Source organism: Siphateles boraxobius, unplaced genomic scaffold (assembly GCF_051911475.1).
Source record: "Siphateles boraxobius isolate OS27281-9 unplaced genomic scaffold, OSU_SipBor_1 66, whole genome shotgun sequence".
Lineage (NCBI taxonomy): Eukaryota > Metazoa > Chordata > Actinopteri > Cypriniformes > Leuciscidae > Siphateles > Siphateles boraxobius.
In genome coordinates, this window is record NW_027509193.1 from 22,377,174 (window position 1) to 22,389,322 (window position 12,149).

Genomic DNA, 12,149 nt, shown 5'->3' on the forward strand with positions numbered 1-12,149 from the left:
TCATGCATGAAGTCCTGGAATACGGAGAGGGCGTTGACTAAACCATATAGCATAACTAAATACTCAGTGTTGAGTAGGGGTCACGAAGGCGGTCTTCTACTCGTCCCCCTCATGTATCCGGATGAGGTTGTACGCGCTGCGGAGGTCCAACTTGGTGAAGACCGTGGCTCCGGAAGTGTTCTAGGGCCACCTGGACGAGGGGAAGAGGATATCGGAATTTGACAGTGATTTTGTTGAAAGCACGGTAATCAATACGCCGCAAGCCTCCGTCCTTCTTGGCCACGAAGAAAAACTCGAAGCAGCAGGGGACGTAGAAGGGCGGATGTAGCCTTGTTGGAGGGGCTCTTCTACATACTCCTCCATGACCTTCTGTTCGGGAAGTGAGAGCCCCCCAGCACCACAATACAGGCAGAGCCCCTGGGTCAGCCGCCTCTGTCGCTGAGTAAATGAACATTGCGGGAGAAATCCATTGCAATCTTCTGCCAGACCAGGGTAGGGCGCTGGTTTGGCCATGGGACTGGCGATCATGATCATGGAAGAAGTGGTGGCGATGGCTGGTGTGATGGGATCAGAGTTGTAATGGAGCGGTTCTGGTGAGCTTATGATGTTGTCTGTCTGTAATCGGTCCGGTCTTCTGTTACGGAATCAGACTCATGAGACAGAGATGAAGTAAACAGGAAGTTTATTTCGACAACAACGGAGCAGATGAACTGGAAGCAGGTGAGTAGGAAGTGCAATGATTAATTGGAGAGTGGGATGCTGGCAGTGAATGGAATGTATCTTCTTACATGAATGCTGATGGATCGATGAAGGCGTGGAAGGATGGTACGCAGAATCGCTGGAGACTTTGGAGACACGGAGGAAGGACAAGACACTGGGAGAATCACACAGAGTAGAATGGAGACATGACGCTGGAGTGGAAATTGAAGAGAGATCACTGGAGAAGTCTGGTATGTCGTTGTAAGGTAAGTAGTCCTCTTCATACAAACGAGACAGTACAGTGAACTTTGGTGAAGTATGTGCTTAAGTATTGGCAGTGATGAGGATGATGATGAGGTGCAGGTGTGTGTGTGTGTGATCAGAACTCAGCTGAGGGAGTGCGCTGTGATTGGCTGGTGTGAGAGCCTGGCAGAGCTGTAACAGCAACACCCTCAAATCATTCCCTTAGGTAAGGGGAATTCATGGTTTAAGTGTCACACTTAAGGGAAAAACTTAAGAGGCTTTATGCAGCTGGGCACAGAACTTTGCTGAAAAGTAAATGTAGTGACTAGAGCTCTTAAGCTAAATTGAACACCCCTGGTCTACATTATCTTTGCATATACTCTACAGTTCAGTTGGGGTGAGAAATAACCTTTTTATTACTACTTTTATTTGCATTAAATTGATCAAAAGTGACAGTAAAGACTTTTTACATTGTTACAAAAAGTAGCTAAAAAATATTTCTAAATAAATGCTGTTTTGTTAACTTTCTATTCATAAATATATCAGTTTTCACAAAAATGATTAAGCAGCACAACGGTTTTCATAGTTGATTAATAAATGTTTCTTGAGCAGCAAATCAGCATATTAGAATGATTTCTGATGGATCATGTGACACTGACGAGTATTGATGCTTAAAATTCAGCTTTGGATCACAGGAATAAATTACATTTTAAAATGTATTTAAAAAGAAAATGGTTGTTTTAAATAGTAAAAACAGTAATACTGTGAAATATTATTACTGTGTTTTTGATCAAATAATTGCAGCCTTGGGGTGCATTAGGGACTTCTTTCAAAAACATTACAAAAAATAATCTTTTGAACAGTAGTGTAGATAATTTTTTTTTACAAAGCTCCTGTTTTTGTGTCTTGCAGAAGACAATTTTGAATCCTACCTTTTCTCCCGGGGTTCCTTATCTTCTGTGTACGCTGGGAGACCCCTTTCAAAGAAATCAGAGCGTAAGTACTCATTGGTATCAGTGACTTGACATGCATAGGTTTGAAATTACCCTGGGATTTACAAATAGACATACTGTAGCAACCATAATAGATGGGCATCAGATGAGACTTTAGGATTATTTTTTGGATACAAGATGTAATTATAGGATGTGAATTTATTCAACAGTGTGAAAAGCATTTCTAGGAGCAGATGTAATGAATCTGAAAAAATATGTCTTTATTTTCTTGCGGGCACTCTCACAGATGGAGATTGAGATCACCTTTGAAACTACAGGAATCACAATAGACATGCAGGAGATTCAGACTGTATTGCAGCTCTCAACGTATGAGAAACCGGCATGATTTTCTTCAGATTCTCAAATAAGTTGAACATTTGGGGAGAGATGTTCTGCAGGAAATGAGCTTGCAAAAAATCAATATCTCTACTAAAGACACACAATCCTGAAGAGAAACCATTTATGCTCATACAAACCCTGTGCAAAATCTCTAGTCTAAGATGTTTAGCTTTTTGTTCAAATTTGAAATTTACTTAGTATTTATTTTTAAAAAAATGCTAATTATGTTGTTCAAAAGTTTACATATCATTTTTATTTAATATTGTATGTTGCATTTTGTGATGGTTTTTAATTGTATGAGTTTGTGTAATTTCAGTCATTATATCACAGCAAGGTAGTTCTAAATAATAAAAAAAATAATTGTATGATCTCTCCGTAAGGAGTTATGTAAAGTTGAGCAGAATTCTATATAGAAAGAATACCATTAACATCCCTACCCACCCACAGGAAGGTGGATAAACAGGGCCAAATACAGTGATTCACTGCTCAGTTCTACAGCTTTAACCACTAACATATGGCTTATATGCATATGAAAGAACAATTGTCTGTGAAAGAGGTTTGTTCAAAGGGTATGATTCAGATTTGGACACTAGCTGATGATTTCATCTACACTTTTCAGGCAGAGCGATCAGAATGATCTACGGCCCCTGCCAAAAGTGCTAATGGTGGAGTACGTCCTACAGCCCATCTTTAATATGTGAGTTATGCATCATTTCTATCCTTAGAGCATTTCACTGGATCTTCACTTCTGCCTTAGCGCTTTTCAAAGTGATGTCAGAATGACTCATATTGCACTTCAGCATTGCTTACAGAAATGTCTTACTTTTTTGCCTGACATCAAACTTCAGCAAGAGCTATATAAAAATCTAACGAGTGTGCAAAAATAATAATCTGAAAAATTTCTATTTTTCTTTTAGCCCTATCTCCAACCCTAGGACAGAATTCAGTGGCAATGTAATAGGAGAATCAGCCATGAAAAGTACCAGTGATATTGGAAGCCCAGTGGAATTCAACTTCACGGCAAGTTACTTTTTACAGTCTAACATTGAGTCCTAACTAGGCGTGATGTGGCAAGTTTGCAGTGTTTGATAATTTGTCTGTCCACACTGTAAGAAAAAAAAAATACAGTGTGACATTTAAAATACTGCTTTTTGGAATTGGATTTTGGAGAATTTTACTCTAGGTGCAGCTATCTAATACAATGGAAATATAACAATTGTCTGCATTGGTGCAAATGCAACTAGTTGGGACATAAACTCAGATTTAGTACTTTAGTACTTTCAAGTACAGATTATCTATGGAAACGTTTCACTAACATTTCATAACCCTGAAGTGGCCAAATAACTTTTGCCTTCATTTTGAGCACAAGAAGGAGATAAGGAGTCTAGCCTCAGAAGAACTGAAGTAGGAAGGACAAAACCTCACTAGGATGCAGCTTACTGATTGAGAAGCACCCTTCGTGTTTTCATTTAAATATGTGCATTATCAGGATATTTGAAGTGCTCTTATTCCTGTTGGAATTTTCAGTGTGAACACAATACTAACAATACTTATACTACAAAATGACATTGAATAGTGCAAAGTATGCCAATTGGGACACACACCTACTGTTTGTATCACTCAGTTTTTCTGCACATTCCAGACAAACAGTGCTTATCATATCTGTGGCATTATGTTTTTGGAGCAATGAGATTTCACATTAGGCGGAGCTACTTAGCACCATTCCACAGGAAATAGAAACCAAATGATTGATAAAAAAAGTCTTGTTGCTTGCTGCAGACACAACCAGTTTTGAGTGTCACATGATCCTTTAGAAATCATTCTACTATGCTGATTTGGTTCTCAAGCATTATTAGTGCTAAATTATTAATGTAAAAATCAAAAACGTTTCTTGAGCACCAAATCATCATATTAGAATGATTTCTGAAGGATCATGTGACACTGACGACTGGAGTAATGAATTCTAAAAATTCAGCTTTGCCATCAAAGGAATAAATTACATTTTAAAATACATTTTAAAATTAGGATACAGAATACTTTTAAAAAACGTAATTATTCCAAACGTTTAAACAAGTTGTTTCCTAGACAGTTTACAACTACTATAAATAGTTACTACTTGTGTTTATTCCTTTGTCTGCAGGTGGACCTTTCTGGAAAACCTCTGGGAAATCTGGGGTTTCTGGAAGTGATCTTTCGGTGGCCTTATGCCTTGGCTAATCAGAAGTGGCTGCTTTACCTGTCAGAGATTCAGATGACAGGAACGTCCAAGCCCTTTTGTGTCCCTGAAAATAACATCGTAAACCCCCGTAATCTCACAGTAAGTGATTAGATGTATGTGTGTCACCGTCACTGATTATTTTTTTGCAATACGGCATTGATGACAGAGAAGTTTAGCAGAATCCAGCCAGTTTAATCCCATAGAGAAACAGCCGAGGAAATCATGGTGGGACTGGGACCTCCTCCTTTCCCAAAACTATATTACCCACAGTTCACACTGCAATCTCACTTAATGTACAAAGCCGTGTGGGATTTATTTTCAAAAAGTCCATCTCCTAATATGAAACAGAAGGGCGGTTTGTGGACTATCTATCTCCCGGTGCCTATAAATCAGTGGGACATGGATTTATTTGTTGAAAATCCAGACCTCCTAAGCATAAGAACTCAAGAGAGAATATCATACCAAGCAGCTCAATCAAATATTCCAATTCAAAATTCAAAACATGATGCATGATTATTAACATGAGAGAATTATGTAATTTGTTGAAACGTAATCCAACAGAGCACTTCAGTGACGTATTTTTGTAGGCCAACCCAGAAATTAGCATCACCCTGGTTGCCCTCGCCAAAAACCTATGATTTTTCAATTGGCTTTAGGATTATAGTCTAAACGTTTATAGCCCAACCTTAGGCGATAAATGAACGACAATGACTTCAACGTCGCCACCATTAGGCTACTGACTCTTTCAGCCTTTCTTTAAAAAAAAAAATTGGAGTTAGAATAGTTTGCAAGAGTGTGATTCTAAACATATAGTAGTCTGCTTTCATAACCTCATTCTGAGTTTTCCTGTTCGGCACGATTTAATGTCTCTGACAATGCCTGTAGTCCCATTTAGCCACTTGCTATCAGCCACCTTTGTCAAAACATGTTAAAGCTTTAAAAAAGGGAGGTATTACTGATGTATTTATGTCGGACAATAAAACGTTTTCAGACATTTAATAAAAAAAAAAAAACACTCAATTTGGCGACGATGGAACTGAAAGTGCTATAATGCTAACTTGTTTCCAGGTTTTGGCCAACAAAAATACGTCATTCCTCCAGCACTCTGTTGTCATGCACTTATTATATAATGTGCATGTTAATGTGATGGACGTGTTACCTCCTGTGGATTAGGTGTCAGAGCGCAAGTCTGGGAGGAGGAAAAGAGATGAGGACTCCTTGGAGTCTGAACAGACTGAACCGCAGGCCTCACCGAACCTGCTGGCCGTCCAGGGGAAACGGTCTTTCAACCTTGTGAGTATATCCGTCTCCCTCAACCATTGTTTTGTTGCTAAGCAACTGGATGATTCTAGCATGTCATGTCTCCTCTGATACTTTGTCTGGTATCTGTAGCATACTACATCATACAAAGACAAAATTAAGAGTGTTTTGGCTGTCACTGCTTATTCTCTCTCAATGTCAGGACTGTACCAAGGGATCTGCCCTCTGTCACACATTCACCTGCCCCTTGCTTGGCATGAACAACTCGGCCAAAATCATTGTCAGAGCACGCCTATGGAACGGCACAATGCTTGAGGTCAGAGCTCCATTTTCATTTGAAACTTCATCTCATTACGGCAGACTTGTCGCATACCAGACTCACAAGGATAAATCCCACACTTGCTTTGTGACATTGTTTATGAAGTACATATAAGTGGATTAATTTGTTACACCAGGTCCAGACATTCAGAATACACCATATACTTTGGCTTAAAGTTGAAATAGTGGCTCCAAGTATTTGGACCCTTAAGACAGAACTAAAACATCAAACTAAAGTGATATCTGCAAACAAATAATGCTAGAGTTTTTCTCAGAACTAACTTTACTTTTCTAAGCCATACATTTTAACTGGCTTCAATGTGACTTTAGTGGCTTTATGTAATCAGTTATATTGCCTAAAGTACTTCTTCACATTAACTCTGGAAATGATCCACTAACATTTCACAACCATAAAGTGGGCAAATAATTTTTGCCTTAATTTTGACAAAATTATTTTGTGAATTATTTATGTTTTTATATATATATAAATATATATATATATATATATATATATATATATATATATATATATATATATATATATATATATATATATATATATACACTACTATAAAAAAGTAATAATAAGCCTCTAATGCTCAACAAGGATGCATTTTATTTCATAAAAAATACAGTAAAAACTGTAATATTATGAATTAGTGCTGAAATATGAATTAGCATACACGTTTGTGTGTATATAATTTATGGAACAAATTTATTAGACCACAACCCAATATAAGGTTTGTTCCACAGCTGCTTTAAGCTAACAGTATTGGTGATTAACAAAATATATTTTTTTGTTTCTGAAATGGTAAATCAAGCAGTGTGTGTAAGTTCTTTAGTCATAGTTGGCCAAGTCAAAGTCCGGACTTGAAATTTGGGATTTAGTGAATTCAAAGATAGATTGCACAAAATTTTTATCAAAAGTAAGTCTTTGGGAGCAGCTAGAAACTGTTTGGAACTCAATAACAACAGAGACTGTGGAAAAGTACTGTACATAAAAACAATGGTAGCACATTGTTTACTGTAGCTGCACGATGGTATCACTTTTTACAACGTCAGACACATAACGGTAATTAATATAATTAGCCTTTTAGTTGACTACATTATTAAACGGCTAATAATGTGTTACTAATGTTACATAAATCATGTTTCCGTTGCCGTCTCATTGTGCCTTCTAAAATCAGCATCCTTAGGAACGCTTTGAACAACATAGAACGTCAGTGGATAAAAGCATATAGTTCATCATAACATCATAATATACATCATATACATAATTCACCCGCTATATTGCTAAATGTACAAAATTTTTCATATTAACAGAAAAATATTCTTTGCATTGAGGCAAATGAAGTCTGGTTTCACGTTAGTGTCACATGAACCCGCTCACACAGTCTGCTCCGGTCCGGTCCAAATACATGATAGCACAGAGCAGATCATATGTGAGTCGGTGCAGGCCACAAAACGTATCGGACCCTTTTGAATTCTGCATAGAATACTGTATTTTAAAACAATATGGAGGCGATTATGAGGAGAAACTGTTAGAGATTAGGAGGAAACTGCTGCTTTAGCGAGCTCAACGGCTCTGGTCGAGCTGCTATATAAATGAAACTCTATTGAATATTTTTAAAAAAGAAGAGGAGCTGTTCGATTTGTCCCGCCCTGTCTTCCTGTTTCAGTGGAAATTACGCACATTCTGTGTGTTTCAAGGACCTTCAGTGGGCCTTTAACGTAATACAAGCACCCAATAAAAATAAGAGTTTCAGAAAAGGCCGGTTTGCAATAGCATTTGTTAACACATAGGTTTGGACCCCACCCCCTGTAAGAACTGACTCGCATGCGTGAAGATTTCAGCACACGCCGTGTGAGACCTGTCAGGAGTTGCAGTTTTCTTATGTCTCCTCGCAAACATGCTTATAATTTGCTGATTTGTGTGCACAATCATATTTTTTGTGTTCAAGTTTTTTTTTTCTGCAGGATTATATTTTACGTGCAAGCTTTATCACTGTGCCACTGCTGTAATTCACTTTATGCACTTTATTTAATGCCATAAAACCCAACACTTTTGAATTATTGGTTGAATTAGTAAGAACAAGAAAGGTGTAAAAAAAAGAAAAAAAGAAGCCTTTATTGTTGAAAATGTACGAGGAAAGTGTGTGTGTGTGTGTGTGTGTGTGTGTGTGTGTGTGTGTGTGTGTGTGTGTGTGTGTGTGTGTGTGTGTGTGTGTGTGTGTGTGTGTGTGTGTGTGTGTGTGTGTGTGTGTGTGTGTGTGTGTGTGTGCTGAAAATCTATTTTTTATTTAAGAATGAAAAAAAGAGAAAGTTTAAAAGAACAACACTGATTTGAAATATAAATATTTTGTAGCATTTTAAATGTCTTTTACTGTCACATATGATCAATTTAATGAGTCATTGCTGAATAAGACTATTAATCTCTTTATATATATATATATATATATATACAATTATGTTATGTATATAATGTTAATTATACTACAATATTAACATTGTATAATATCAACCTTGAGGTTCAGACATTTCTATCTACACTTTCAAATGCTTTTTGGAGCCAGTGTATGTGCAAATTTAAAATGCACTTATGATCTACAGTGTGAAATCGATTGAAGAATGTTAAAATTACTTATTTGCCTTAATTTTAGCAACACTTTAATATTTACCAGCTGTTACTGTACAGTGCTGCATTTCCTAAAAGAAAACCATAGGCCTAAGTAGATTGCAGAAACAAGACTTTTGAGAAACACAGCCCTCTAAGGGTTTTTAACATAAACTGTTCCTGGATCCTCACGAGCACTGCACATTTTGGATGTGTCCTATTTAATCCATCTGAATTAAGTCACCAGCTGATTAGTAGACCACCTCATGACCTGAGCTGAGTGTGTCCAATATATGTGATGATGGGAAAATCGGATCATTTTACTGAGTCTCTCATTCAGTTAAATGAACTAATCTTTATTCAAGTCACCGATTCACTCATTTGAACAGAGTGAAAATGTTCTATTTTGCTCAATTATTATTCACATGCACAATCTTTGATCATATTCCAAATTAAGAAATCATTATGGAAATCATTCTCCATGCTGCGAAAGCTCCAGGAAGGGTTTGACAACCCTTACTGTAGGTGATACTCATTCTGAAGTCCTGAAAATAATATTTGTGCTGCTCTGTTTACAGGAATACAATGCTGTAAGAGTACGTGTGTTTGGTAGTGCCACATTGAGTCTAAAAACAGACAAACAAACCATCAAGATGAGCAATTACACCCGTGAGGTACGAACTCAACATCTCCAAGTTTCCTCTTCTATCTGGAACTCTCTCTCTTGCATACATTTAGCATAAGTGAGGGAAAATCAAATAATTATTAAAATGAGGCAATTTTCCTGTATACGTTTTCTGGTGCATTAGAGATTAATGACAGTAAACATCTTTTCTCTGTTTAGTTTACAGTAGATATAGACCCTGCAGGGTCAGAAGAGCTTCCGTATGAAATGCCTTTGTGGATAACCATTGTGTCTGTGCTGGCTGGAGTGATTCTGCTGGGTCTGATTGTCATTTTTCTGTGGAAGGTGAGAAACTTATTGTGCTTCAATACTCCTTTTGTTCTCACATCTGCACATAACTCTGGTTGGAGTCACACAAACAACAACTTAAATCGTTTGTGCTTTAACGCAATAAAGTGTGAAGTTTGTTGTTAACTCCACCTTGAGAGGAGCTGCAACACATATTGGTACACATTTTAATCATCCAACATTTCAGGCATTCAGGATGGCACTTTGGTGCCTATAAACTTAACAATCATAACCGTATATTCTTTTAACTAAATCTTGAAATATTACAAAAACAATCTATAGAAAAAAAATGTAATTTTTACACATACTTTCCCCAAACACATTTTACAGTATTTTTCAGTCAAATTACATGTATTCTATTTTTTACTTTGAATATTTTTACAGTGAAGTAGATACAGCTAGATGTTGCACGTAGGGTATGGATATTATTATTTTCAATATATCTCAACATTTGTACCAGAAGAGCACAGTTGATTCAAGCCTAGATCACTTTCTCCAGCCATGTCTTGTGCTTTGTTTGATTGCTCATATCTGAATCCTGTTCCCAGTGTGGTTTCTTCAAGAGAGCCAACACCAGAGAGCTTTATGAGGCCAAGGCCCAGAAAGCAGAAATGAAAACACAGCCATCAGAAAATGACCGCCTTACAGAGGAGGACTGAGATTCCCTGGCCTTTGTGGGCCTCTGACACAAATAGCAAGTTTGTAGGTGTCACAGCCAACGGCTCTCTAGCTAAAATGCTTGGCTTGATTAACAATAATGTATTCCATGGAAGCTCCACTAATACTGTCTTTCCTCTTCCCCTTTGAGACACAATGCTTCCCTTCTCTGTTTTCGACTCTCATCATTGCTCTCAAAAACACTAGAGTTTTTTTTTTTCATGAAACAAATTGATATGTGACACTCTTTGTTATGTCTTCGGGCTTGGGATGCGGTTATCTTGGAGATAGAATGATGTCTTAAAACATGAACTGTATATTGCTTTAATCCAACTTCTGAACGCCTTTTCTTGCTTTGACATGACTAATAACTTCTGCGTTACCACATTGTTTTCTTTTCTGCCGTTTGAGGGCTTGCTTTCAACTGAGGCAACAAACTCCTTCTGATCACATTTTCTCTTACAGAGATAACAAGCTTTCCTTTCCCTTTCACAATCTGCTGCTGAATTTATCACACATTTTTACAGACTCTCTATCTCATAATAATTAGCTCTCTTCATAATTTCACTTGAGTTTACAGAATGCTTTCTCTACGTTGCTATATAATGTTAATCTTGTAATCTACTTCAGTCAAGGTTTTGATTTCAGTCAATCTTAGATTTCTCAAAGCTTCTCTGAATACAAGCATCCTGTGGTAAGATGCTCGCCTCGCTCACAATGCTCTTTTTCTTATGTTTTCTCGCAGAGTGGCTTTTTTAAGCGGGCTGCCTACTTCCGAACTATGCCAAAATACCAAGGTGTAAAGATTTGTAAGAAGGAACAGTACCAGGTAAACCAAGGCTTTTTGATTGTGGACTCAACGAACACCAAGAAACACTGGATCACAAACTGGACTGAAAAGAAACCGTACTACTGATGAGTGCACTCTCAAACTGTCTGTTCTAGACAGTGAAATGGACGTTTACAGACGTTTATTATCCGAATCAATGCAACTCTACCTGATTTTATTGGAACTTCATCTGGATATCTGATACAATTGAAGATGTTAATTTAAAACTTCCTGATATGAGCAGATTATACATAAGACTGTGTGTGGGATTTATGTTTTGATGTGTGAACTTACTGTGGAACTCTGTGTGTTTTGATTTTCGTTCTTATGAGGATTTTATTGTTATTGTTATGTGCCCTAACTGAAAATAGCACTGAATTTTCTCTTCAGGTTTTGCGATAGTGCTAAAATCTGTTGCCCAGTCATGACTCACTATTTCATCCTTCTCATTCGCTTCTTGCTTTATGTATTTTTATCTTGCATCAGGTCACGTTAATGTGAAACAGTGATGGTATTAAAAAAAACAAAAAACAAAACATGAAAAGCTACCGAATGTGAATAGTTATACACGAAACCGTAAACAGACACACAAATATTCCTCGCCTATGCAATTGGGACGAGTCCTAATCTCAAATTCAGCCTACTTTAGCTCTACTCTGGGGTGATGTGTACATGTATGTGTTTCATGCCCTGATTCTTGTTAGTGAATTTTACAGTCATATTTTAGATATTGTGGGTCTTTATGATGTAAATGTGACAATTAAATTTGTCTAAAAAAGTCATGATTTTGTGGATTTTTTTTAACAGTGATTTATTTGTTTAAAACGTTTTAAATAAATATGTGGATGTTGTTTACATATCTTAAACGTTAATTTGATGAAAATAAGCCCTGTGCTCTCATGTCAACAGGCCTCCAGCTAAATAATGTTTTTTTTAAACGTGTGCATTAATTAGCTCTCAAATCTGCGTTATAGTACATTCATAAAAGTGATAGCTTAATAATAGAC

At 37.1% G+C, this 12,149-nt stretch overlaps 1 protein-coding gene across 2 annotated transcripts in view; it reads left to right on the top strand.

Annotated features, from left to right (window-relative positions):
* itga3a (integrin, alpha 3a) overlaps positions 1–11,999 on the top strand; it is a 48,428-nt gene extending 36,429 nt beyond the window's left edge. For both annotated transcript variants that reach the window (XM_077213010.1, XM_077213009.1), the window contains exons 16-26: positions 1,855–1,938; positions 2,182–2,261; positions 2,893–2,970; positions 3,191–3,293; positions 4,414–4,590; positions 5,665–5,784; positions 5,954–6,067; positions 9,262–9,357; positions 9,528–9,653; positions 10,205–10,358; positions 11,059–11,999. In XM_077213010.1, the coding sequence (XP_077069125.1) occupies positions 1,855–1,938; positions 2,182–2,261; positions 2,893–2,970; positions 3,191–3,293; positions 4,414–4,590; positions 5,665–5,784; positions 5,954–6,067; positions 9,262–9,357; positions 9,528–9,653; positions 10,205–10,315 (1,089 nt within the window). In that variant the 3' untranslated portion in view covers positions 10,316–10,358; positions 11,059–11,999. The remainder of the gene's footprint in view (positions 1–1,854; positions 1,939–2,181; positions 2,262–2,892; positions 2,971–3,190; positions 3,294–4,413; positions 4,591–5,664; positions 5,785–5,953; positions 6,068–9,261; positions 9,358–9,527; positions 9,654–10,204; positions 10,359–11,058) is intronic.
* Positions 12,000–12,149: the final 150 nt, after the last annotated feature.